The sequence below is a fragment of the Equus przewalskii genome, chromosome 1, assembly GCF_037783145.1.
Source record: "Equus przewalskii isolate Varuska chromosome 1, EquPr2, whole genome shotgun sequence".
NCBI classification, from domain to species: Eukaryota; Metazoa; Chordata; class Mammalia; order Perissodactyla; family Equidae; genus Equus; species Equus przewalskii.
In genome coordinates, this window is record NC_091831.1 from 119,377,296 (window position 1) to 119,403,648 (window position 26,353).

The 26,353-nt window shown below is 56.7% G+C and overlaps 2 protein-coding genes and 1 long non-coding RNA gene across 22 annotated transcripts in view; 2 read left to right on the top strand and 1 right to left on the bottom strand.

The window, feature by feature from the left end:
* Positions 1 to 5,426, top strand: part of EDC3 (enhancer of mRNA decapping 3) — a 59,823-nt gene extending 54,397 nt beyond the window's left edge. For 4 of the 8 annotated variants that reach the window (XR_011526955.1, XR_011526948.1, XR_011526954.1 and 1 more), the window contains 3 exons: positions 31 to 248; positions 2,981 to 3,523; positions 5,310 to 5,426. Coding sequence is in view for 4 of the 8 variants with exons in the window: in XM_070575139.1 (XP_070431240.1) it covers positions 31 to 248; positions 2,981 to 3,315 (553 nt within the window). In the remaining 4 variants the exon portion in view is untranslated. Of the gene's footprint in view, positions 1 to 30; positions 249 to 2,980 lie in introns of all 8 variants that reach the window. The other 4 variants (XM_070575139.1, XM_008540095.2, XM_070575157.1 and 1 more) reach the window with 1 other exon arrangement.
* Positions 1 to 26,353, bottom strand: part of CLK3 (CDC like kinase 3) — a 37,017-nt gene that overhangs the window by 8,480 nt on the left and 2,184 nt on the right. For 2 of the 13 annotated variants that reach the window (XM_070575053.1, XM_070575049.1), the window contains exons 1-12: positions 19,945 to 20,179; positions 16,368 to 16,519; positions 15,517 to 15,733; positions 13,513 to 13,609; positions 13,169 to 13,235; positions 10,704 to 10,820; positions 9,798 to 9,964; positions 8,493 to 8,587; positions 8,277 to 8,406; positions 7,939 to 8,021; positions 7,381 to 7,460; positions 7,003 to 7,093 (exon numbers count right to left, since the gene is read on the bottom strand). In XM_070575053.1, coding sequence (XP_070431154.1) covers positions 7,003 to 7,093; positions 7,381 to 7,460; positions 7,939 to 8,021; positions 8,277 to 8,406; positions 8,493 to 8,587; positions 9,798 to 9,964; positions 10,704 to 10,820; positions 13,169 to 13,235; positions 13,513 to 13,609; positions 15,517 to 15,733; positions 16,368 to 16,519; positions 19,945 to 20,046 — 1,398 coding nt within the window. In that variant the 5' untranslated portion in view covers positions 20,047 to 20,179. Of the gene's footprint in view, positions 1 to 5,943; positions 6,358 to 7,002; positions 7,094 to 7,380; positions 7,461 to 7,938; positions 8,022 to 8,276; positions 8,407 to 8,492; positions 8,588 to 9,797; positions 9,965 to 10,703; positions 10,821 to 13,168; positions 13,236 to 13,512; positions 13,610 to 15,516; positions 15,734 to 16,367; positions 16,520 to 19,144; positions 19,788 to 19,902; positions 20,887 to 26,353 lie in introns of those variants that run through there. The other 11 variants (XM_070575034.1, XM_070575017.1, XM_070575062.1 and 8 more) reach the window with 11 other exon arrangements.
* On the top strand, positions 16,794 to 20,540 carry LOC139075936 (uncharacterized). Its single transcript, XR_011526958.1, has 2 exons — positions 16,794 to 17,144; positions 18,048 to 20,540. It is a non-coding gene; the product is annotated as an uncharacterized lncRNA (long non-coding RNA).

A 26,353-nucleotide genomic window follows, 5' to 3' on the forward strand; every position in this document is an offset into this window, starting at 1 on the left:
CTGATAATGCTTCTTTACCTTCTGTTGCAGGTTGAATCCCAAAAATGTTCACCAGAGGCCTACGGTGGCCCTGCTATGTGGGCCCCATGTGAAGGGGGCTCAAGGTATCAGCTGTGGAAGGCACCTAGCCAACCATGATGTCCAGGTCATCCTCTTCCTGCCAAACTTTGTGAAGATGCTGGAGTCCATCACCAACGAGCTGTCTCTCTTCAGCAAGACCCAAGGCCAACAAGTATCTAGCCTCAAAGGTGAGCACTTGTGCAGGGCTAAGCTGAGGCCGCCTTCAGCCTTGGTAGTTTGATGGCTCAGTGGCGCCGCCCAGTGGCAGGCACCATGAATTAAAAAGTGCTCTGCCTGTAAGGAGCATTGGCACATAAGGGAAACACGTTTGGTGTTGTCTTGCCTACTTCCCATTCCTTCACCCTCTCCCCTCTCCCACTACTCAGATGGAGGGCTGGGGACCCATTTATTCATTTCACAGATATTTACAGAACAGGCACTGTTCCTGACACTGGGATATAGCAATAGATTTTTTTTTTAATCCAGTCTTCCATGGAGATTACGTTCTGGTTAGCACAGACGAAGTGACAAATAAGTAACATTTCTGTTAGGTCAGATAATAGTAAGTGTTATGGAGACAAATAAAAAGCAGGAAGGGAGATACAGAATGTTGGAGGGTTGGCAGGGAGTAGCAGACTTAGACATTTCAGGGTGAGGTTGTAAAGGGCCTGTGGGTCACTGGAAGGGTTTGAACAGTTACTCTGGGTGAGATGGAGAGTCACTGGAGGAGTGAGCAGAAGAAAGATAGACTCTAACTCAGGTTCCAAATGATCGTTCTGGCTCCTGTTTGAGAGTAGACTATGAGCTTATAAAGAGTTATAAAGTGTTCAGAGGCTATTGTGACAAATTGGGGAGATGATGGTGGCTAAGGCAGAGTGGTAGTGGTGGGGGTAGTGAAAGGTGGTTAGTTTCTGAATCAGTTTTAAAGATAGAGTCTACCGATTGGATGTAGGGGATGAGAGAAAGAGAAGGATTAAGAATGACTCCAAGGTTTTGGCCTAAATAACTGGAAGGATGGAGGTGCCATCACTGAGCGGGGAAGCCTTGAGGGAGGAAGAGCAGAAGCTCAGTTACAGATGCCTGTTGGATATGCAGGTGGCAGTGTTGGTTGATACAGATGAGTCTGGAGTTCAGTGAAGGAATCCAGTCTGGAGTTACAAGTGTGTGGGTGGTATTTAAAGCCGTAATCGGCCTGGATAAGATATCTCCTAGAAAGAGAGAGTAGGGCCGGCCCGGTGGCGCAGCAGTTAAGTGCGCACGTTCTGCTTCTTGGCGGCCTGGAGTTCACCAGTTCAGATCCCGGGTGGGACGTGGCACCGCTTGGCAAGCCATGCTGTGGTAGGCGTCCCACGTATAAAGTAGAGGAAGATGGGCACGGATGTGAGCTCAGGGGCCAGTCTTCCTCGGAAAAGAGAGGAGGATTGGCAGCAGTTAGCTCAGGGCTAATCTTCCTCAAAACAAAACAAAACAAAAAACAAAAACAATGAAAGAGAAAGTAGATGGAGAAGTTGTTAGACTGAGTTCTTTGTTTAGAAGTCAGGGAGTTGAGAGACCAGCTAAGGAGACAGGGAAGGAGTGGTCAGTGAAGGAGAAGGAAAACTAGGAGAGTCTTGTACTTGAAAGACAAGTAAAAAGAGGAAGATGTGATCAGCCTTGTAAGCAAGCCAGTCTAGGTTAAGTTCAAATGAAGACTGATAATTGACCACTGGATTTAGCAGTGTGGAAGCTGCTGATGATCTTGCCAAGAACAGTTTCAAGTGGAGTGATGGGGCAAAGTCTGGTTGGAGTGAGTTTAAGTGAAAATGGGGGATAAGAAGTAGAGAGAGCAAATATGGCCTAAAGAAAGGGCCTTGCCAGAGGTCAGATGGCAAGTTGGGGCTAGAGCTGGGGCCAGAGCCTCAGTCTCCTCTCAAGCTAGGGTCCTGTAGGCACACAGAAGATAAGACGCCACTCTCACTCTTGAGAGCCTCGTGGCCTGCAGGGACCCCCACATGGTGGCCTGTTAACTAAGGAAGCCATGAGTCTGTAACTGAGAAATATTACTTTAGGCTGAGAGCTGGGAAGGGGGCCTGGTATGGGTTCCTCCTGTTGAAATCCAACATGATGCCCTATTCCAGGCAGTTCTTCCTCTGGCTGCCCAAAAGGCTGCTTATCCCATCTGCTCTAGGAGGCAAGTCTGAGGATGCCAGCCATTAAGTTTGGTCTGATTTCTGTTCTTCTCAGTTCTCTTAGGCTGGTCAAGATTTATGCACTTGTTGAAACATCTATTCTTAAACTGACCCAGAGGCCTGGTTAGAGCAGAGAAGCATTTTTAAATGCCTGGGAAAAGTGATAGGTTCCCTCCCCATTCCTAAGGTTGGGCTGTAAGGAGGATCCATTCCCATGAGATGGTAGAGGGGCCAGCGAGGCCAGGCTGGCTCAAGCAGAGTGAGTAGGCCAGCCCAGAGTAGAGTGAGTGAGCATGTTCTTGCTTGCTCACACTTCTTGGGCCAGTCAGCAAATGGCAACCCATTTCTGCTGGGCCCTGGGCAGGGCCTCCCTCTGAGGGCTGACTTGGCAGTGGACCCTGCCTTCCCAGAGCTCATAATGTACCCAGGAAGTTAATTGGATATGTAGAGGATGTGAGGGCCTTGTGCCCTGAGAAGCTCTGCACACTCAGCAGGACAATGCTTCAGCCTGGGAGCTCCGTGAGGACAGTGGTCCCTTGGGCTGACATGCCCTTGGTCTCTAGCACCCAGCCCAGCCAGGCTTTGGAAATCCCGGGGCTTGAGTCCTGGCCCAGCCTTCAGAAGGCTGGCCTGTGGAGAAGCATTGGGTTCGTGTCTGAACAAGACACACTTGGGGCTACCTGGGCTCTAGTTCTAGCCTGGGCTGCTCTCTGCTCATAGGGATTTTCAGATGGCACTCTTTCCACCTGCAGATCTGCCCACTAGCCCTGTGGACCTGGTGATCAACTGCCTGGATTGCCCCGAGAATGCCTTCCTGCGGGATCAGCCCTGGTACAAGGCAGCCGTGGCCTGGGCCAACCAGAACCGGGCACCAGTGCTCAGCATAGACCCTCCTGTGCATGAAGTCGAACAGGGCATCGATGCCAAGTGGTCACTGGCTCTGGGCCTGCCTCTGCCGCTGGGAGAGCATGCAGGCCGCATCTATTTGTGCGACATTGGCATTCCCCAGCAGGTATTCCAGGAGGTGGGCATCAACTACCACTCGCCCTTTGGCTGCAAGTTTGTCATCCCACTGCACTCTGCCTAGAGGGGCTCTGGGCAGGCTGGACACTGCAGTCCCCTGCTGCTCCTGACACTGAACTTGACAACAAACGCCTTAAGGATGTGAAGCTTCATGGACTTTGATGTTAAATTTTTTCTTTTGGATTTGTTTCTTCTGTGAGAGGACAGATCATATTTAAAACTGACCTGTCACCTGCCCTTAGCCAGGGAAGGCTTTCTCACTGGGTGTGCAGGTAGGTGGCAGGCTGAGTGTGCAGTGGCTCCAGGCATCTCTTATGCTCGGCCCCCTCTGTGGCCAGGTGGGGCTTTGTTTACAGATATAGGCAGCTCTCAGACTGTTTGAGGTTTACAGCAGCTGGGCCTGGGCAAGCACCTTGTGGGGTGGGGCAGATCCTGTCTAGGGCCCTGTACTTGCTCTTTTCAGAGCTTGTGTCTTTGTCTCCCCTGCTCCCCCAGCTGGCAGCCCTTCCTCTGAGCACGTAGAAGCGGCTGCACCGCAGCTGTCCACTAGAGGGGAGACTTGCCCGCTCCATTCATTTTGAGGACTGTGAGGCGGCCTTCCCTGAGCCCCACAGGTTGACTTGGGGGGCTTTTGACCTTTTCTCCTGAGCTAATGCAAGTTTTATGCTGGGATTTTTTTCAGGGGTCCTTCCTCCTTTCCATTCCATCGCTCTGAGAGGCAGGGAAGGGGGTGCCATGAGGATGGTTTTACTGTATTGGGATTTTATACTCTTCTTTCTGTTGTCTTCAGCACAGGTGTAAGGTTACATTACTGTAGAACCACAGTGCCCATCTTGCCAGCAGTGCCCCCCCACACCGTACCCTCTCTAGTTGGGGGCTGAGCCTTTGCCTAGTCTGGGGCCAGACCCCTCCGGGTACAGCTTTAATGTTCAGTATTGGGGAGGCCCCTGGGGGAGCCTGGTGCTGAGCCAGAAGAGGCTCCCTGGTGCTTCTGTCCTAGGCCATCACTCCCTCCACCTTCTTGCCTGCACGTACATATCCCTACTCTCTTCTGCCCCCTCTGCCTTGCCCCTGAAACGGTCCTCTGCAGCTGTCATCCCAGAGCAGGGTGCATGTCCCTCCCCTGTCTGGGCTCCACCCCAGCTCTGACAGTGTCTGGGCTTTGAACCCTTTGTGGCTGTCCACTCCCTATCTCAAAGATGCCAAAATGAGGCTAGTTGTAGATGAGCTAGCTGGTTGGGGCTCAGCCATAGGAACACACTGCTGCTCGGATCCTAAGGCAACTAAGCCTCCAGACCTTCAGAGGCCTAGGCCCTGGAGGCTGGTGGAACAGGAGCCATGCCCTGGAGTCCCTAGCAGGGGCCTTTGCAAAAGGCTTGTGCTTTGAAGCCTTTTTCAGGACTTCAGGCTTCTGCTCTGTGCCCACCTACTGTGGTTAAGGGGGTGAGTGGGAGGGCTCACCAAGGATTGTGGACACAGGGTAGGCCCTAGTCCCGTGGGTTTCAGGCTAGTTAACACTTTTCTTATAGGAGCATAGCCAGGAGCAGATGAGGCAGGGCAGAGAGGGCTGGTCCCTCCTTTCCTCTCATCCTCCCTCAAATGTTAAATTGTCTCCAGCAGTGGGAGGAGGCCAGAGACTGTGACCCTGTGTTGTGTATCCTCCCTGAGCCTCTGCTCACTCTCAGGGCCAAGCAGCTCTCAAGATGGGGCCCCCACTTTAGAGGCAGGGCCATAATCTGAGGAGCAGTGCTGGATTACAGGCATTTGAGTAAGCAACCATTAAAAAGGTTCTGGCTTCCTGTTAATGCAGTTGGGTCCCCTGATTGGGTATAATGGAAAATGAGCTAGAAGAACCCTGGCTCAGAAGACTCTGCTTGCCCCAGTAAGTCACAGTGGCCCTGAGGGTAAAGGCCTTGTTGAGAGGCCACTGGGAGTTTGTGCCCAAGCCTCTCACTCCTCTCCCCAGGTGGCACTGGAGCCTCTCCTTGCTCTTGGCCTGGGCCTTCCCCAGTGGTATCAAAGATAAGCATGATTCCTCTCTCTCCAACTCTTTTTCAGAGGCATCCTGCGCACAGTGCCCCGTCCCCAAGGGGCCCCAATCAGGTGGTCAAGCCTATCACTCACGCAGCTCTTGGGGAACCAAAAACCAGCACTAAAATAAAGCTGAATGATGGAGTCCTTTGCTCTGTGGTGAATTGCTCTGCAGGCTGCAGTGAGGTACTGCCACCCCAGCCCTAGGAGCCCACTTTGATTGTCTCATGCTTGACAGCCTTCAGTAAACCATGGTGGTTGTGCATGTACAGCCTGAAGTCCCAGCCAGTGACAGGGCTGGAAAGATAGGTAAAACTCGCTGTTGCTTGGCTAACTACAGTGGGTCGTTTCCCTTAAATTCCTTGGAGTAGAGAGGTACAGAGGCCAGCTGGGGAGCAGGTGCAGGTCAAGGCTCAGGTACTTTCTAGGACTGTCCAGCAGGCCTGCTGCCTCAGGGCGGCCCTGTCTCAGGGCTATAAACTGCTCTTCTCCTGGGCCCAGAAGGACACCCCAGCTTCTGGTCTTCACTGGCTAGCCCTTCTGTGCCTGGCCCAGTTCACACTTAGCTCTCCACAAGCTGAACTGCTAAGAAAGACTTTATTCATAAGGTAGGGAAGGGAGAAGGCAAGGAGCCTGGAGATGGACACACTGGTACCAGGGGTTACAAACAGTAAGAAACACTTTATTATAACTTTACAACATATAAATAGCTTGGGTCAAATCTGTGCTTTCTGGCTGCCGGGCATCACGTCTCCTCCCCTGCAGGCTCCCGCCTTCCTTCACATTGCACTGTTCATTGGGTGGCTCTGGCCCTGGGGCCTGGCGGTAGAGGTTGGAGAAAATGGGGCTGGGCAGCCCAGTCCCGCTCCCCATCTCCTCATGCAGCAGACTGCACCTGTCATCTGCTTGGGTTTCGGCTGGTGTGGAAGGACCGCTCCTCAGGGGTCAGGCCAGCAAAGAAGGGATGCAGCAGGGCCTCCGCCAGTGTGATGCGCTGGGCAGGGTCAAATTCTAACATCCTCCTCATCAGGTCAAACAGCTGCACGTGCTCCAGGGAGTCTTGGAGCATGTAACTCTGCTCAGGGACACAAGGTGCCTCAGTGTGATGGCAGGGCCATGGGAAGGCATAGCAGGTCCCCTTGCCTCTAGGAAGCCTTACTGGGTTTAGGAGGCAGTGATGCCTCCCTGAAGGACTGCTTCTGCCCTCCTGGACAACGAGCAGCTCCTTTCCTTTCATGCCTGTGTATATAGCATTTTGCTCTGAACTGGTCAGGCTCCTAGATGTCTTCCTGACTTGGTGCCTCTGCCCCCACATGCAAAGTCCTGATAGGCAGACAGAAATCACCTCTGCGAAATTCCTTTGTCTGAGCATCAAATGCAGTTGACAGAGGTTTCCTGGCCATGTCTAGGTCTTCCCTCCCCCTCACCTCAGTCCTGCCTAGTTCTTCCCAAAATTGAGGGGTGGGGAGGGTGCCGAAGCAGCAGGGTGCCTGACATCTGGCTCTTCTGGTGTTCCCTAATTACATTCATAGCCACCCTGTGGGGAAGGGGTAGGGCTAAGGGCCCCTCTGGGGCAGTCTGCAAGCCGCGTTGCCAGCACCCAGCAGCCGCCCATATAGCCGGAGCAAGGAGGCAGCCTTTAGCTGCCTAGCCTGTCTCTCTGCTGTATGTCTGCCCAATGCCTGAGCATGAGTTGAGCTGGGGGAAGCCAGAAACTGACCTTCAGAGGTTTGCAGTTCTCCTTCACATACCGGCCGTCAGAGCTGTTCTCATCCCAAACCAGGCCCCCTTTGTAGAAATACTTCTGCTTCCTGAAAATGAAGGGAGAGGGACAAGTCTTGGGTTGGGGTGGAGAAGACAGCGGCAGCCTAGGGAATGGCAGCAAAGCCAGGCAGGGGGCCCTGGCCTGACCTAGCAGGGCAGGAAATTCTGGGCAACTGGTTTGCCAGATCCCCTACAGGCATGTACAGGGAAGGCTGCTGTGAGCTGGCAGGACCCCTGGGATGTCCTGCAAAGACTATCAAGTAGCTTGTTAACCTACAGCCAAGATGGGAAAGTTCCCTAGGCCAGCCCTGAGGGAGCTACCAGGGCTCCTTACCTGGTACGGTGAATCATGTGTGATGGGATGGGCCCTAGGATCTTCTCCATCATCACCAAATGCTCTCGGTTTTCGTGCGTCTATGGAAGGTCAGGGATAGAGCAAGTGGGGGTCAGTACCAGTCTCAGCCGCCTTAGGGAGAGTGAGGGGCAAAACAGATGGGCAAGTGCCCTCCTGACCCCAGGAGATGCAAACCCACCAATGGAACAGCAGTGCCAGCCTGTTCTCTCAGGTCCGGGTCACACTCCCTGGCCCTTCAGGTAGACTCATCCATGACTGCATAGCTCCCCTCACTCTCCCTAGAACGTGCCCCGCCTCAGCCCATCTCCATGCCTACGATGCGCACTCCTCCCACCCCAATCTTCCATCCTTGATGACCCAGCGCAAGACTCCCTGAGTGCTCCAGCTACCCTCACCTCTTCCTTCCCCAGAGCATCTGCAACCCTCAGGAGTCTAAATCTCACAACTGGTAAGGGTGGAAGGGTTTCCCGCACCAGGCCCCTGCAGCCTGTCAGAGTAGCAGTGCTCAGAGTAGTGGAGCCACGTGGCAGACCTTACCTGGAAGAGTGTGAAGCCCCGGTAGTACTCGAAGAGAATGCAGCCAATGCTCCAGACGTCACAGGGCTGTGCCCAGCCAAGCTCTGAAAGCCAAGATTGGGAGAGGCTATGAGATCCAGTCCTGTGCTCCCAGCCTAGAGGTCACAGAGCAGCTGCCATACTGGCTGGTAGGACTCTTGCCCAAATCCTAGTAGAAGTCCTTTTTTCAGTAAGGCCAAGTCAACCACCACAGTGACTCATGACACTGACCCTGGGTGGCACACAGGCTCGTCACTGCTTCTATTCATACCCTCCCAATTGCACACTTTATGGGGGCTAAGGGCTATACGGTCACTCACCAAGGATCACCTCAGGCGGGCGATAGTGACGGGTGGCCACAATGGTCGTGTGATGCTCATGGTCAAAGGTGGCACTGCCAAAGTCAGCCACTCGGATGCTGGTGTTCTTCACTGACTTTTCCTCACAGCTCTGAAATGCAAGTCAGCCAGGTCAGGAGTCTGTCCCAGAGGGTAACCCACCCCTGGAGAGGGCCTCACCCTCTCCCCCACCAATACCTTGTGCTCATTGTAGAGGGTTTCAAACTCAGAATTCACAAAGAGGATGTTCTCTGGCTTCAAGTCTGTGTGGGTCAGTTGGTTCTCGTGTAGAACTGGGGAAGTGGGAGAGAGGAGGGAAGCAGACACTGAGCACCTGGGCTTCCTCGCTGGCCCTCTTTCCAGCTGTAGGCCAGATCCCTCCTCCAAAGACAGCCTACCAGAGCCCCTCACACCCCTAACCTCAGCAGGGGGCCAAGGGAGCAGACTGTACTCTGCCTGTGCTTGCGGCCTTGGACAGTTCTGATACTTTAGAAGAGAGGGTGGAGGAGACTTTCTCCATTCCAAAAACCCTCCGCCTCTCCTCTGCAGGGCCCAGGCCGCCTGAACTGGTCTCTCACCAAAGCTGCAGCATCAGCTCTGGGGTGGTTCCCTCTCCCCAGCACCAGCTACATAATCTGCAGGGCTCCTTATTGAAAAATGATTAAGAATGTCAAGATAGTGGCAACAGAGCATTAAACCAAGCACAGGGCCACCTGTGAAGCACAACCTGTGAAGCACAACCTGTGAAGCTGGCCCTGCCTTTCCTCGTCCTTAGCCCTGAGCAGGAAGTTTTCCCCTCCAGCCCCTGTCCCACTGATGGTGGTGCCTTGCCGTTTATCACTTTCAGGCCCCAGGCTCCCATCTTGCACTCAAGACCTTCACAACAGTGTAGCCCACCTCTCCCCAACATGGGCCTTCTCTTCACCAGTGAGGTTCAGCACATGCCAGGCTCTGGGGTTGTCACTCAGCTGCCCACCTTGCTTGAATGCTCTTCCCAGACCATCTATGCACACCCTGCACAGTCCAGCTCTAGGTATATCTACGTCCTCTCCAACGAACCCTTCTGTCCTGCTCCAACCACTGCAGATTCTGCAGTACTGAGCACAGGCACCATCAAATATGCTCTTAAAGGCTGGCAGACAGATGCGAAGTGATGATTAGACAGAGGGTGTCCGTGTGGGCAGGACCTTCAACCTTTTCCTCCTATGCAGGAAGGCGGGAATGCCGTTGGTAGCGGGGCTAAGTCTAGAGCAGCTCTTTCCTTTTTTTTCTTCCTGAGTGCCTGGGGGCAGAGGGTGGCTCAGGAGGCCACTGAAGGGCACTGTAGCCTCTCTATTACAGATTCCTACCTGAAGGCCTTTCAGCCAAAGGGGCCCTTGTGTCTCTCAGGCCCAGGAGAATGTTAGGCAATGTGCTAGAGTGAATGGGGGAGAGTGAGACTACCAGGTGTCTTTGCTGCAGGTATGTGGCCGCCCCATGCTCCAGATAAGGGTGGACACTTACATCTAAGGGCGTGGCAGAGCTGGTAGGCCATATGCCGGACGTGTGGTAGGGGGTAAGGCTGGAAGTTATTCTCCTTCAGGAATTCAAAGGTGTTCTTGCCCAGGAGCTCAAAGGCGATGCACATGTGACCATGGAAGTTGAACCAGTCAGACATCAAGACGCACAGGCTGGGGGAGAAGGATGGGTGGGACTCAGGCTCCGTGCTGTGGGGGCTGGCTACCCCACCCCCTCCCTCAGATGAAGCCAGTCCCCACTCCCTCCCAGGCCACTGGGTCACACACCAGAATGCAGGTATATGTGAAGAAAGAGAATCAGTTAAGAGAAGAAGAGCACATCTCCCCACCAGCTGTTACCCAAAGCAACTGAACTTCCTGCTGTGGGGAGACGGAGGTCATTCTGGTCTGAGGTCTGCTGCCTCACCTATTTATGATATGTCATGGTCCTGGCACCTCAGAACAGATGGAATAATGCCAGTACACTCCACAGGACTAGTCTTGCTTTTTCCAACTCCCTCAGCTGAGCTTCCTGAGGGTCTGCGGGGCTCAGCACAGTGCTTACAGGAGAGGAAACGCTCAGTGTCTGTGTGCCAAAGGCGGCTCTCCTTTGGATGTCTCTGACCATGCAAGAGCCCCAAACAGCTTCAAGTTTATATCTTGCCTAGTGCCCCCCATAACCCAGGGAGGCCTGCCTCAGAACACAGAGCAGGTGAAGTAGAGCCTGGCTTGAAGTCCAAAGGCTCCTTCCACCAAGACTCACTCGCCAAACCCCTGGATCTGGGTGTAAGGAGGAGGCATGGTGCCAACCAGGTGAGAGGACACTGCTCAGCCTGGGGGGTCCAGGCAGTTGGGACTGGAGTGGACACTGTCTCCACTGAAAATTCCCCTCCCATTCCTTGCCAACACTCACAACTTGTTTTCTTTGTCTTTCTCCTTGATTTTTTTGAGAACATTGATTTCTAGCCGGGCGGCCTCCCGGTACTTGCCCACGTTGCGGATGATCTTCAGGGCAACCTGAGACTTCCCTCTGGGACCAGGGAAGGAAGCAAAGGTTCTCATGAGAAGCTGCCCAGCCCTTCCCCCACCCTCCACCCCAACTCAGCAACTCCCTGCAACTACCACTCAGGACTCCAGGAACAGGGCCTGCCCTGAAGAGAGCAGATGCTTAATGCCTAGCCTGTTCCATGCAACACCAGACCTCCAAACTCCTCACAGCAAGCTCCCCTGGCATCTGTGAGTTAACAGTCTTGGCATCCATGCCATCCTTAGGCTTTTATGATCTCAGCCACTGCCAGCTCCCAGGGGAGAGTGGGCAGAGAAATAGAGGGCTATCCTGCTGACCAGCACCAGCCCTAGAGCTCACTCAGTAATCCAACCTGTAGGCCAGTCAGCCCTGTCCCTGGCCAGGCCATCCCACCCAGAACCCTCTTGTGGCCCCTCTTGACCTTCCCAAGCACAGGTGCAGTCTGGGGAAAGGGCTCCCCCTGGGGTGGGCGTTCCAGGATGGAGTGAAGGCCTGGCAAGAGGGTAAGGGTGCCAGCAGGAGGGTCCTCTCACTGGGAGGCTCACAGCCACTCTCTTTACCACACCCCCTCCGGCCCCACGTACCTACCAGCCATGGCATATATCAGAGACCACTGAGTGCCAGGAACCCTTGTTCAGTGTCCAAAGAGAATTTTAACAATTCCTGCTCTGCACTTCCCACCCCCGAGGCCACTTGCAGGATGACAGCCAAGAAGGAAACCTGCTGAGGTTTGGATACCAGGCCCAATGGCTGTCAGGAAGGGGCAGCCAGAGTTCAGATGCCTGGTGGGAAATTGGAATGACACAGTCCTGGCCTGCAAGGGTGTGGCCTCTGAGGCTGGCCTGGGTGCCTAAGGCAAGGCTCACAGGCCCCTGAGCAGAAGCATCTTCTAGAGAATGTCCTGCTTTTCTCTCCCTATCCCATTTTCCCATGTTTTCAGGGCAGGAAAGGACCTCAGAGGAAAGGCTACCCACTCTAGCCTCCTCCTAGAACAGCATCCCTCAATGGCACTCTGACCCTCAACACAGGGAGCTCATCACTTCCACGGCAGGGTTGGGTAGCTCTGAGGATAAGGCCCTTCCTTTTGCTGAGCTAAATTCTGCCTCCTCACAATAACCCCGCTGGTCAACTCCCTTTGGACCCCCTAAAAGTCTCCTGAGCCCTGTGCCTGTCCCTTAGTGACTTCAGAGGCTCACTTTCCCTCCAGGGGCACAGCTCAGAGAGCTTAGATGCCCCCATGTGTCACAGCTCTCAGATCTGCCACATCTCTCTGGTCACAGTACAGTCTACGTGTCCCTATGCCCACTGGTCCCAACCCTAACCTCTTGGGCTACACTGGGTCTGAGAGGTGTTTAAATGGGAACTGAAAGCCCAGGGAGGCTTCCTCTCAATCACCATCACCACCTTATCTTGGGGCTGCAGGGCTGGCTGGACTGCTGGGTTTAAGTGTCCCTTCTGAGCAGCCCTCTGACAGTGGGAACACGGCAGTACTGCAGTACCCAGCTCTGCCATTCAACAGCTTGGGCATATGGCCAAACTCTGAGCATGTTTCTTCCATCTCTAAAATAGTGAAAGGGTCACGTATGGGCGGCACATGGCTCAAATGAAACAGGAAGGACACAAACACTTTATAGCTAAAGCGCTGAACCAATGAGAAGGCCATTAAGACAAGGAGGCAATGGGCTCCAAGAAGGTAGTCTCCCAGCCTAAGGTGGAAGAGGCAATGATTCCAGGCTTGAGGAATGGCAAGGGGACAAAAGCATTTCACTGTTCAGGCTGCAAGGGACCAAGGTGCCCCCAGCAGCACCCTAACACGCATAGGTCTACCTTGCTCTACTTGAGCACACTCAAAAGGGCCCACACTAAACCCTAGCCAAACTGCAGAAGGCAGCGGCCTGCTTGGTGAGAAAGCTCAGGGTCCTGTTTCTTTCAACTGGGACCTGCACAGCCTCTCAGGCAGACCTCCAAGAGGGTGGGGGCTCATGCTTGGGCTGGGCTCAGCAGTACTCTCAACCCCCTCCGAAGTCCAGACCCTAAAAGAGATCACAGGAACCAGAGCCAGACCACAGAGGAGCCAGGGCCTTGGCCCTGTTCTGATATCCACCAACACAGCCCTGGGGACGCACGGAACCTGGGGTACCACCATTCACTGATGAGCAATTTGTGGGCAGGGATGCCACGTGCCTATGGAACCCCTGGAACTCCCTCCTATCTCAGGGGATCAGGAAAACCCCAACATGTGCAGATCAGAACCCTCCTTTGGTGCTACCCATCAATAAGAAAAAAGTTAAGCTCTAATTGCCACCACATTCAAGAAGCTCTCGCTAGCTCTTCCCAAGAAGATGGCTCACCTAGCATGGTCCAAGCATTCTACCACCTTGCCAAAGGTGCCTTCACCCAGGTTCCCCACGATCTCATCTAGGAGAGAAAAGAAGCAGGGCGTGAGGGTCTGGAGGGCAGAGGGTCGGCAGCTCCTGCAAGTTCACAGCATTCAAATTCTCAAAAACAAAAAAGGTTGCTCTCTCACTGCTACACTCTTAAAAACAGAAGTTGCTAGCGTCTGTGTCATTCAGGCAATTACTGGTGGCCCCGCTAAGGCGCCACGCGCACTAGAGGCCCCTCCGGGCAGGAGAGGTCTCATCTAACAAGGGGGGTAGAAAGTAGAGAGGTAAAGTTTTACGAAAGGTGGCTGTACATCGCTCTTGGAGCCAATCGCCGATCCGGCACACCAGGTGGCCCTCCTTGTCATCTTCCACACTCCGGCTGCTGCGCTTACTGCTCTGTTGGCTTCTCTGCATGCACCGCCCCCCGAAACGCCATCCGACCAATCGCATGGTAGGCGGTTCCGATTGACAGATTGAGGTGTCAGTCAAAGGCAGAGGTGGAGACGGTGAGGAGCCGGTGGGTTGGTTGGTTGGATTTTCCAGATCCCAGCATTTCATAAGGCACACAGCATATATAACGATAGGGATATTGCAAGGGACACGTCAAGACACAAACTGACTTCAAAAACAGAAAAGTAAAAACAGCTACAGGTATGTAAAGAAAACTCGGACATTATCTAAGAGAAGGGCGCGGCAAACGCTCAGAAAGATGACCAGCCTCTGCTGCTGAGGGGCCGGGGCCGTGCGGAGAGCCACAGCCCTGACTCCCTCCTCCACTGAATCTCCCCTCCCGGACCCTCCCATGACGGCTTCAGCCAGAGCGAAGACGCAGTGATTCATGAACGGCGCAAGAAGGTGGCTGGCCCAGACTGGGTCCGATCATCCAGAATGGTCAGAGGACACTCTGGCTTCAGCTGCAGAATGCCCCGCCTGTCCTTGCCTGCCTCTGTTCGCATGTACAATCCTGAACGTGCCCGACAGCTGCCACTCAGAGCCAAGCTGCTACCTGCCCCCCAGACGGCATCCTTGGCCAGACTTAATATCACCATCCGAAACAGCCTTCCATCAGCAGCCCTTGTGCCACCAGCCACGAGCAGGGAAGGAGCCTGGGTCCCTCTGGGCCAGCTGACCTCCAGGCCCTCTACCATGATGGCCCGCACAGGCCCCGAGCCAGCTCCTGCCCTGGCCTTGGCACCCATGCTACTCATAGGCCAGGCCCATCCCGAGCCTCATGACAAGAGAAGGCACCAAAAAGAGAAGAAACAGAGCCACAGACCTGCACTGCCATCTGGTGGCAGTGGGTGGCAGTGTGCAGAGAGGCCACCAGGCCCTGCTGGGCACTTGCACAGTCAACCCTCAACCCATGGCCACTCAAAGAAGTCACAGGAGAGCTGGGCAGAGAAGATGCCTGGCCTCCTCCACTGGTTCCGCCACTACTCCTCATGGCCGGCGGGAGGGAATGAAGGAGGAAAGAGGGATGGGGAGGAGAAGAGAAGACAGACAACCTCAGGGATACACAAGTGGCTTTCCTTCACAGGGATCTGAGTGCAGTGTGGGCTCCTGGTCTCAGCAGAGATCTACACAACCTTCCAGGCTAGGAACACTGCCAGGCCCTGCTCTTGGCACGTGGCCTGCAACTGGATAAAGCCTGGGGCCGTGGACCTTTCTGTCATTTCTTCACATGCCCGTCACATAGGCAGCTCGTTCCCCTTGCCTTGATTGCCCCTCATGTGAAGAAGCTAGGCTGAAGAGGGCCTGGCAGGAGGTCAGAAGGGAAGCTCCCAGTCAGAGCTCACTGACAAGTAGACCATCCCGTACCCGTGGGCACTCCAGCCTCCAGACCTTTGGGGAGGGGTGTGGAGATGAGACTGCAGAGGTAGGTGGGTGCCATCCACACCAGTCAGAGCACTCAGCTCCATGTGGAGGCAATCTGTGGGTGGGAAGGACCAGGCCATACAGCTCCAGACCACATACCAGCAACCCTATTAGGATCCTTACGAAGTGTCCACAGCCACCTGCACCATGTGGCCTGTGCCTGAAGCAGTGCGGAGACACAGAGAGGCCAGGGGCCAGTCAGCGCCGGACGGAGCCAGAGCCCCTATCGCTGCCACTGCCAATGGGCCAGAAGATAGAGGAGCCGGGCGCGCTGTTCAGCCCTGCACCTGGACTAGACAACACATACACACACACATGCACGCACACCAAATGCGCGTGCGCAGGGCTGGCAGTACTCACCCAGACCAGCCAGCCTGAGAGAAGGCTAGAAAGAGATGAGGCCTTTAAGCCCCAGCCAGCGCACTCTGGCCACCACTCACCGAGGAGGCGCTGCTACAAGACCTGGTGCGGCGTTTGTGGCAGTGGTGGGCATGCTTGCGGGTCCGGTATGGCTCCCTCTCCCGTGACCGCCGACGATGATGGGAACGTGAAGACCCATAGCAGTCGTCTCCAAAGGATGGGCTCCGCTCTTCACACCGGTATGTGTCGCTGTCACGGCGCTCCCGGTATCTCCGCTGGTAGGGCAGGCGGTCATGGCTGCCAAGAGGGGGATGGGGACACTGGTCAGACGGGGCCCTTCCTCCCACTAGCCAGGTTTCTGCTACCAGGCAAGAGGTGTGCGGTGGAGCCCCTTGTGCAAGGGGCTCACAAGGGTAGCCTGCTGGAGCAGAGGCCCTCAGGCTGGGGGATGTGGGGGAGGGGGGAAGTCCAACGTCAAGAACTTCAGCTACTGACAGCATCCCTCTAGTGCCACAGAAGGCAGAGCACAGTGAAGACGAAGGGAAGGTAAGCACGGCTGAGGGCCTCTGAGGGTTCCAACGCCCCGGAGCTCCCTGTGGCCTGCTGAGACTGTAATTTTGGTCCAGGGGCTGAGATAGAACCATGGACCAACCCCTGGAAAGGGCTGAGGTTACGTTCCAAATGCCCACCGAGGAAGGCTCAGAGGTTAGCAAGGGAGATGCTGGCCTAGAAAACAGGGAAATGTGTTGGGAGAGAAACAATTCAAGGATGGAGAAAGAAGGGGCAGCAAGGATAGCAGTGAATGCTGAGGCCAGGGATTGCAGGTGAGATCAGGAAGAAACCCGAAGAGGACAAGGCAGTGATCGAGGTGCAGCCACAGAAGCGGCAGTCACCTGAAGGAGCCCTTCCTTCTGACCTAGTTCCCTCTCACCTTCTGGACCGAGATCTCCGGGGTGGAGGCTCTCTTCGAGATGGGTATCGCAGTCTGCCTTCATGCTCCCGACTGTAAGACCTCCTCCTCTTCCATCGGTAGCTCAGGTACGGGTCTGGCTCAGGGGAGCGGTATCGCTTACAGTGATGCATCTAGGCCACGAGAAATAGAAAGCCCTGCTAAACACACAGCCAGCCACCTCCAGCCACAGGGCTGCTCAGGCAGCCTAGGCGCTCCTGAAGAAGAGGCCCATTGTTCTGTTTAGGGGTAGCCCCTCCCAGCGGTTTATGAAGTGAGGAAGAACTCTGAGGTCACACTGGTCAAACAGCAGACAATGGGTAACACCCTTCTCTGCCAGTGAACAAACAAACAGCTGCCTCCCCAACACAGCATCATTGGCCTGGTGGCCTGAGCACTCAGGGAACTGGGCGAGCCAAGACAGGTGCTGAGGTGGAACATGCGGCGGCGGGGGGCGGGGGGGGAGTTGTTGAGCACCATCACAGGAGACCAAGGTCAAGGAAAAATGGGAGGCTCCTGCACTCAATTCCCTCCTGCCTGTCTGCAGGGGCCTATGAAGTAACTGCTGTGTCAAGCCAGAGGCCAAAGGGCTGTTGGCAGGAAGCCAAAACACAGGAACAAGGGGGGAAGCCCTCAAGTCTGAGAAGCCAAGTTGCCTGGCTGAGGCCCTGAACTGGACCCCACATAATAGAACAAGGACCACAACTCAGTGTGAAGAGCCACAGGCAGAAACAAGATGATCAGCCCTTGGAGAAAGAGGTACACAGGGTCTCACAAACCTTCCCTAGCCCACCTGAGGGTCTGTCCAAGCAGACATGGGGGTCTGTCCAGCTTTTGCTGGTCTATACAGTCTTAGCACCAGTAAAGATGCCAGGGTCCTCAGAGCGTCCAAGTATCTTGCCCAATGCCTATTTAGCATCCTCAGACCTCTGCAGCACCATGCCAGGCAGTGCGTTACCTCTATCCAACAGTATCACTAGTGTACCCTCTCCTGCGCCCATCTCAGGAGTAGCCAGACGGTTGGCTGTCTGGCAGGCTTGTGTGCTAGGGAGGCAGGCCAAAAGGGCTTCACCTCACTATCCCCATTCAACAGGGACTTCTATCCGCCACAGGAAATTGCCAGGATGGATCAGCCACCAGCTGAGAAAGATGGCTATGTGAGGCCAGCTCCCTGTTCCACCCACACCGAAAACCCTGACATTGCCTCCAGGGGAAGGCTAAGCCAGAGATCGTGGCCAGCCTCTCTGACAACCTCCAGTGGTAGTCAGTCCTGGGCTCGCCTGACCAAGCACATTTTGGACAAACCCAGAGAGGCTACCCCATCTCATGAGAAGGGTTTGTCAGGGGCAGAGCACAATGGCTCCCCTTGCATGAGCAGGACAGTGAGGCCTATCTGACCAAAGCCCTGGGAGCTTTTCCTTGATCCTGATCTCCTTGATCAAACTTCTCCTTGATCTTCCTTCTCCAAGATCCTGATCCTGAGATGCCCTCAATCTCCCCATCAGCAGGTGTCTTCCCCGTCCACTTGGAAGTCCAAGCCCCCGTGATCCCTGGAGATAAATACTATGTAGAATCACCGAGAGCTCCTCAAGAGCTTAGACTGCTCTTCTGTTTTGATGTTCAGCTGACTAATGTTTCACTGTTTTTCTGTGATGACCCTAGGTCAGGTGCCCAAGCTATGGAACAAAGGCGCTATCTCACATCTCACTAAGTGACATGGAAAATGCTCTGGTGGCCAAGGCAGAAGCCCTGCCCATCCTCACTGTGCAGACAAAGCACCAGAGCTGGAGAACACAGTCTAGTCCACACTAGGCCAAAGACTCCCTTCTGGGACCTAAACGATCTTATGTTCACACATGTTCACATTAGTAGAAAGAAAACAGCTTCAGTCAGATAGATGTCAATCTGAATCCTGGCACTGCCACTTCCTAGCTGTGTGCCTTCAGGCAAGTTATTAAACTACTCTGACCTCCAGCTTCCTCTTGCGACAAGAGAATAGTAATTTCTTACAGGGTTCTGCAAAGATTAAATTATGGCACTCCTTTAAGTACATGTGTCACACATGCCTTTAGGTCAAATGCCTAGCACAGGTCTGGGCCCACAAGAAATACTGAAGGAACAGTAAAAAAGTTCCAAAGTCCCTTCCAAAGTGTGCAAGGAGAGCTCTAGGTAGAAAATCCTTAACTAAATCCCAGTAATGCCACTTCCTGAGCTCGTGACCTTATACGAGTCACTCTAGGCCTTGGTTACCATACCTGGAAAATGGAGATAACAACACCTCCCAGCCAACTTGGCAAAGAAGACAAATATGAGAGCTATAAAGTACCACACATAAAGCAATCATAGAGGAGATAACCTCTCCTTTAACATATCCTAGACAGGTGAAATACTGGAAATACTAGATGCCCCTGATTATCTTCCCAGCCAGGGCTCTAAGGCTCACTTCTCTTCAATTATCTCTGATTCTCTGAGACCACAGCAAACGGGTTATTTAAAAATGCTAAAAGCCACAATTATGCTCCAGAGAGCTCTGCTCTGCAAAATGAAGAAAAAGATAATGTCAAGGAAACCAGGCCGAGAATGCCAGCTTTTCTCTGAGCACAGGCCTAGCTGGCTTCTCATTTGCTGTTCCTGGCCAGAGAACTGGGCAGACAAGAAGAGTAGCCAGCCAGGTCAGCGGCTGCCCTCCCGGATGCCAGCCACCCCAGCGCCCCACGGTTATTTTTGGCTGACGCTGCCCCACCACTGCAACCTCAAACCTGCCACCTTGCATGCTGCCACCACCGGGTGAAACGCTCCTCCTTTTCAAGGGCACGGAGGAGGGAAGCTGGAAGGCAGCCAACTCCGCCTCGACGGGGGCCTGGCTCAGGCAATTCCCACCCCAGCTCCACACCAAGCCACCCGCACCCGGAACTAAAGCACAGAGACTCCCGAGCCGGGGAGCAGCCAGGGCATTTGTACAGTCAGCTTGGCCAGGCCCCTCCCCCGGGCTGGAGCGGCTCCACAATCACAGCAAAACACGCAGGGAGCCCGGGGCCCTCGCTCGCGTCCTTTCCCGGAGCGTCGGGTCTCAGAGCCCCGTCCCCCATAACCGCCGCCAGTGGCAGCAAGGGAAGACCTGGGGGGCAGGGAGAAGGCCAGCCTGGGCCAGAATCAAACTCCAGGCCGCGCGGAAAGGAGTCGTCTGCGGAACACGCCTCGAAGGAGGCTGGGGGGGCCTGAATGCTCCTCCAGGCTATCCCGGGTAGGACCCCGACCCCATTCCGCGGGCAGGTGCAGGGCTGAAACTGGATCCCTGCAGGGACCTCAGAGGCCGCTCAGGCTCGGACTCCGACACCACGGGATCGAGAGGTCGGGGTGTGCGGTGACCGCGCTCCGGGGGAGAAGCGGCGGGTCAGGGGTGAGAGGTCGGGGCCGCGGTCTGAGCTAGGCCGACAAGGAGAAAGAACGAGAACAGGTCGACACCGAACCGAGAGCCCAGGGAACCGCACCCAGCGCGCCCGCACCGCCGACTCACCCCCCGCCACCGCCGCCCTCGCGGGCCCGGGCCCGCACTCACCGTCTCCCAGGCTCCGGCTGCAGCTAGGCCCCACTCCCCGCTCCGAGAGCCTCTTCCGCTTCCGGCTCCGGCCTCCGCCCGTGGCGGCCCCGCCCCCCACATGACGCAGCCGTCGCCAGCGCGGGCTCGACCCAGCTCAGTGGCTTGGCCGCTCTAGCCCCCGACTCGAAGGCTCTGGAGGACCCGTCTTCTCCGCCCCGGTCGGTGCGGCAGCTGTGCAGACTGGTTCCGGGAGAGCCCAGGGGACGTCCCAGGCCGCGGCCCGCCCCGCGCCGTGTTGCGACGCACGTAGGCCCCAAGGACGCGACAGGGGCGCTGTCCTCCGCCGGCGGGCGCTAGGAGCCGGAAGGTGGAGCCCCGGCCCGACCGGGGGCTGGCCCGCTCTGCCGCCCCGACCCCGCCTGTGCCCGCCAACCCTTGCTGCGCGCGGGGAGGAGGGCATTGTTTTCGCTGTCTCCTCGGTAAGAACCGGGAGGACTTTGAACGCTCGCCCGGTGCCGGGGCCCCGGAGGGCGCTAAAGACTATGGAGGTCTGTGCCCGAGGCTCGGGAAGGCGGTCACGACTCGGTTACGTGAAAGAAGCAAATGAGACCTTATTCTCTTTGTGTGTGTGTGTGGGGGGGGGGGGGTGGTTTTAAAGCCATGGCGGCACGCCCAAGCTTCCATATGCACGCAGAGCAGTGTCTGGGAAGCCGCCCGAGAGCCCCGTCGGCAGGGCCTCGAGGGACGGGGTCTGGGGTACAGGGGGCTCCCTCTCCTTGAGCACAGCAGGAAAAGGGCCAGCGTCGGTTCTCAGTTCATAAAGCCCGAGCCCTGCCGCCGTCAGGCCCCCCTCGCCATCTCTCGGAGGCACTCGACGACTCCTCTGCCGAGGCCGCGAGCGTGGGGTCCTCAAAGCCCCTCCCACCTCCTGTCCCGCGTCGGTGAGGGCGGGATAACGAGGCCCCTGTTTTCCGGATGAGGAAACAGAGGTCGAGTCCTTTGGGAGACCTCACGGCTCGCGGACGTCCCCTCAGCGACGCGGGCGGGAGCTGCCCCTAATTGCCCCCACGCCACGCAGGGGCCGGAGCAGGAGGGTGGGGCCCTGCCCCCGGGGCGACTCCGTCGGGCCGCCAGCTGTCCCCTGCGCCGCGGGGGCCGTCCGCCAGCCCCCGCCCTGCCCCCGGAGGGCTGGCGCGACCCCGACATGGGGCGGCGTCTCCCCGCCCGGGCGGCGCGGTCCGGGCGCAGCCCCCGCTCCCGAGGGCCGGCGGGCTTTCTAGTCGTTAGCTTCTGGCTCCCCTCAAACTGGGATCCGAAGGCGTGGCTTGAGCGGGTGCCTAGTACCCCCCAAATCTCCGTGAGCCCTGCTCGAAGGAAACAACCGAAGCTAAGTAAAAACGGATCCTTGCTCCGCTAACGCCCACTCCTGCCCGGCTCCTGGTCCCCTTCCCACCCGATGCACCCGCCCCCCAATATAGAAATTCAGGAGCCGCTTCCAGGGCGCAGCGCGCGACCGAAAGCCCGGTTGTGCTGCCCCGATTTCGCCCCCTCGGGTCCCGCCTCGGGCCGGCGCTTCCGAGTCGCCCTGCTTGCCCGGCTCCAGTGCTTGGTCCTCGGCCGCGGCCACGCTAGCGGGGGTCCCTCTCAGGGTTTCATGCACTCGGAGGGGCGGGAGGACGCTCGTGTGTCCTCCTCCCACCGTTTGGTGTTGCCTGCGGTTTCCATGGCTCCTGGAAGCCAGGACCGTGTCGGCAGCTGAGGGCAGAGGAGCTCAGAGAGGCTCCTGTCCCCAGGGCTGGGGACCGGGCTCTGAGGGGCTCCGTTGGACCCAGCTTCCCACTAGCCCTCCCGCCATCGAGAACCCAGGAGTCCCTGCCTCCCAGAAACGAAGCAACTCTCTTTTTCTGAAGTGGTGTAGGAGCCCTCTCCCAACTCCTCTCCAAAACCTGCAGCCCAGCAGCTGTCCTGCCCGAGATTCTTCCATTAGAGCTTCATTCTTTTGTCTCTTTATTCCTAAAAGAACTCACACCTTGAAGAAAGAGAGGCAGAGATTCAGATAGGCCCTTGGAAAAAGATCTACCCTGAGGTGAAGTTTGGCTAACTCCCCCTTCACCCCCTCATTTCTCCAGTGCTGGACGGCTGACACCTTGGCACTGGAGCCTGGGGGGCGCAGGGGGTGGGCTCTGGAGGAGGCCTGCTCCACAATCCTCTGCCCCTCAGGCCCAAACTATTTCCCAGGCCTCAACCATTGTGCCCACCGAGTCTCTTCTGTGTGGGCTGAGAACTGCAGCGTGATTCCCAGGCACCAGGGACACACCCCTGCCCTGTGCCCTGCCACCAGCCACTTGCCCTTCTTGATCTCCCCTCTACCCCTCTGGCTCAGCTCACTGCCCCCTCCAGGCCCCAGCTTCCCTGATCCCTCCTCTTCCTGCTGCCCTTGCTCTCTCCTTCCTGCTACATCCATTGTGCCTTCTCTGGGGCAGTTAATTCACCTTCCCGCCTAAGCCCCAGGGTCACCCCTAGAAAGCCTTCCTGGGGGCCCCAAGGGAGCGTCAGACTCCCCTTCCCTGTCCTCACACAGCACTCTGTAGCTGTGCTTTCCTCTGTGCTGGCTGCGCAAACTCAACAGTCTGCCCTGTGCCACTCCCCACTCCAGCAGGCCATGAGCCCCTCCAAAACCAAGCCAGCAGAGCTCGAGTTCTCAGTGAGGGCTGGCACTGCCGTGCAGAGCCCCCATTTCTAAATGGGAAGACAGAGCACCCAGCCAGGAGTTGTGCATGCTGCGCCAGGGCATGGGAGGTTGGCATAGGGGCCAGTTCTCATGGTCCATTTCGGAGAGGCCTTGTATGGTGGTGAAATGGAAGACAGCTCAAGAGGGGACTACAGGAATTGGCCTGGAGTCAGGGGAGAGGAGAGAGTTAAGGTGTCTAGAGGGGAGAGGGCCTGTCGGGGGGGGGGGGCCGCCATCCTGAGTGGGGAGCAGGGGGCAGGTCTGAGAATGTGAGCAGTGGGCAAGTCAGTTAGAGGGTCAGGGGGAGCTCAGCCCAGTACACCTTCTCCTCAGGGGATGCCCTCTTCCTGTGTCCACACATTGCTCGGGCAGGTGCCTGGTGTCCCAGGCTGTGGGTAGGGAGACAATGGTAGAATCCTGACACCTATACCCGGGAGGTGAAGTGGGAGGGGGTAAGGAGGAGTGGGGTAAGAGGTAACACCAGCTGAGCAGCCCCTATCTACACCGTGAGTTCCCTTACCAAGCTGGTGGGGCATGGCGGTCGGGGCTCCCACCTTACAGCTGAGGTTCTGGAAGCCAGAGAAGTACCCAGCGGTGACTTGATTTGAGGGCTCTGACTCCTACATCAGAGCTGAACTACGGTGTCCCCCAAATGTTCCCCTGACCCCTGCCATTTCCAGACTCCCACACTGGGAAGGGGAGCAGCAGGGGTGGGGGAGCATGGGCCCAGTTCACGGTGGACTCCCTGTATGACCTGGGGCAATCGATCTCCCCTTCTGAGCTTCAGTCCCACCTCCCCAAACGGGAGAAGCTTGGTTGTTCAGCAAGTGGCCGGACTATAGTCAGCACCCAGCTCCTGGAACCTGCTGGAACTGAGAACTGTTTAGTGGGGTTGAGGCTGGTATTGGTTTGAAATCTCAACCACCAGGGAAAATCCTGGGCCATGCAGTTGGGGTTGAAGGGTTTAAGTGCATGCGCAGCCCCAGGGCCTCGGTTGCCACATCTCAGGAGGGGCCTCAGAGGCTGGTGCTCTGGGAGAGCAGGACTGTGCCAGCTCCAGGGGCTACCATCTGCCCTGCTCTCAGGACCTACTGAGGCAGAGCCCCATGGACCTGATGCCTGGCCCCGCCTGTTGTCCTCACTGTCACTTCTGGCCACTGGACTGTGCCTGCCCACCGAGCCCCCCTGAAAGGCCTGCCAGGTGAGCGTGGGGAATGTGGGCACAGCAGCCCCTGGGGCCGGGCTGAAGCACAGCTCCTGTCTTCCTGGTAGGTGCTCAGACAGGGTCCCTGAGCAGGACAGGAGGCAGTGAGAGAAGGACCTGTGGGTGTGGCTGGCAGACAGCAGAAGGCAGTGGGCCGACCTGGCTGGCCACCCTCCGGCGGCACTGGACACCCTGTCAGAGCAAGCACAGGTGCTGCAGAGGCGAGAACGCGAGCTGGGACTTGGCAGGGCCCAGTGTGAACTGCTGGCTCTGAAGCAGAAAATGAGGCTCCCGTCCTCTCTCCTTGACCTTCCTTGCTTGTCCGCAACCCCTGGGAGGTCCCTTGAGCTAGCAAAGTCCCCTTACCAGGCTGAACCACATCTGGTGTCATGTTCTCAGAAAGAAGGCTTGTCAGGGTCTGGGACACCCAAAGGAAACAGAGGGTAATCGAGATCCCAACAGGGCTGCTGTGCTGAACAGTGTCCTCTCTGTGAATGGCACCCCTTGGAGGCGTGCAGGGCATTGCGTCGTGTGACTAGGGGCACTGGATGAAGGCAAAGGGCCCTGTGGGGCCCTGCCCCCCACCCCAGAGAGAGTTGGAGGGAGATGGCTGGTTTTAGCTCAGTGGACAGAAGAGTTTCCTCAGAAGCCCAGTGGCCTCTGGTGAAAGTTGCACTCCCCAGGGATAACGAGGGGGCTATGCAAACTGAGACTTCTAGGGGAGCATCCCTGCCCCATGTGAGAGTGTGGACAGCGCCACTCTCACAGTGTGATGGCCTAGATACTTAAGCCTTTAGTGACCTGGGGATCTCAGCCCACAGCTGACCCTCCTAGAGCCACTGCTCCCTACCAGGCCTCAGGGGACCCAGGGGACCCAGTTGACAGCCTGTCTCCTCATGCCTGCCCACTTTCTGGCATTCCATGACAGCGTCCAAGGTCTTGTTGCTGGAGCTCCAAAGCCATCAGCAGCTGGGGTGGAGAAGGGAAGTGTTTCAGGTCCAGCTGGGGGTGGAGGGTTGCACATCTGGTGCCTGAGTGATAATAGCTGGGCAGCCTCTCAGAGCCATGGGACACAGTCCCTTGTGTACAAGCCAGGGCACAGGTCCATGCTGGGCCGTCAGCTGGGCCCCTGGCTGGGTTTATCACAGCTGGTGGAGCAGGCAGGGCCCTGTGGAGTCAGCCTGCTTTATCAGAGGCCGCAGACACTGCCATGCCTTAAAGCGGGTGGAGAGTAGGCAGGGCCAGCCCTCTGCAGGGGCTCCATGCTGCCTTCAGCCCTACCCACAGCAGGTGGAACGCTCCCTGGCCCACCTGGAGCAGGAGAGGCACCAGCTGCGGGGATCTCAGGGACAGGAGTGGAGGAGGCCAAGACATAGAAGACAAGTGAGGGTGCCGGGAGATGGGGAGGGGCAGAGTGACAGAGGACAGGCAGATAGACCCTTCTGTCCCCAGGATCCTGCTACTGTAGACAGAAGTGGAAAAGGCCCAGCGGTGTTTGGACTAGATGAGCCGACAGCCCCTTGGCCCAGACCCCAGCCTGGGGCCCCCTGGGGTAGGAATGACCCCAGAGCCCCCTCTAAGCGGGTGCATGGCGGGCCACTACCCTGCCGCACCTTTGGCCCTGTCCCATACTGCATTCTCTGGTCTTCACTCTTGGAGCAGTAGCTGGGGAAGGAGGCTACTGTGTCAGGTACTGTACAGAGGCTTCTATTCTGCCACCAGCTGGAACAGCCCAGAGACCCACCCACACATGCACATTTGAGAAGACCCTGAGATCATCTAGCTAACTCTCCTCCTAGTTCAGATGGGAAAACAGAGCCCAGAGGGTAGGGAAGAGCTTCTACAGGGTCATAACAGCATGGTCTGGAGGCTGAGAGGAGAGCCCAGGATCCTGGACTGAGTATATCTGCAGGAGATGCTGGCGCCAGGCACGCAGGGCCAGGAGCAGAGATCGGATGGGGATGGGGCCCAGGTACGTCAGGGCCCAGATGGAGTCTCAATGGGAGCAGCTGAGACCCTTACCTAGGCTCAGGACACAACCTTCCTGCAGGAGCGGTTGCTGATGCTCACCCAGGTAGGTCAACACAGATGACAGGGTCAGCCCCACAGGGAACGCAGGGCTGCAACTGAGCCAGGCTGTGCCCACATGTGCCAGGGGACAGAGAAGCAGGGGAGCCTGGGCTCTGTCTTTGGGGGATTCTGAATTTGGGGGAGGGGCTCTAGGGGTACCATGGAAAAGACAATGACCAGGAGGGACAGATTGGAGCAGGGCCTCCACACAACTCCAGGGAGCACATTCACACCGTGGTCCACTAAAACAGCACCCTCTGGTGGTGTGCAGCCAGGTACTGGCTAGCCTTAAATCGTTTGCTCCAGATTGAAGCCTGGAGTTTAGAGAAGCCTCTGTGGGCTGGGGTAATCGGAGAAGGCCTCCTGGAAGGGTTGAGCCCCAGAGGACGAGGAGATCAGAGGCTCTGGGAGGAGGAGACTGC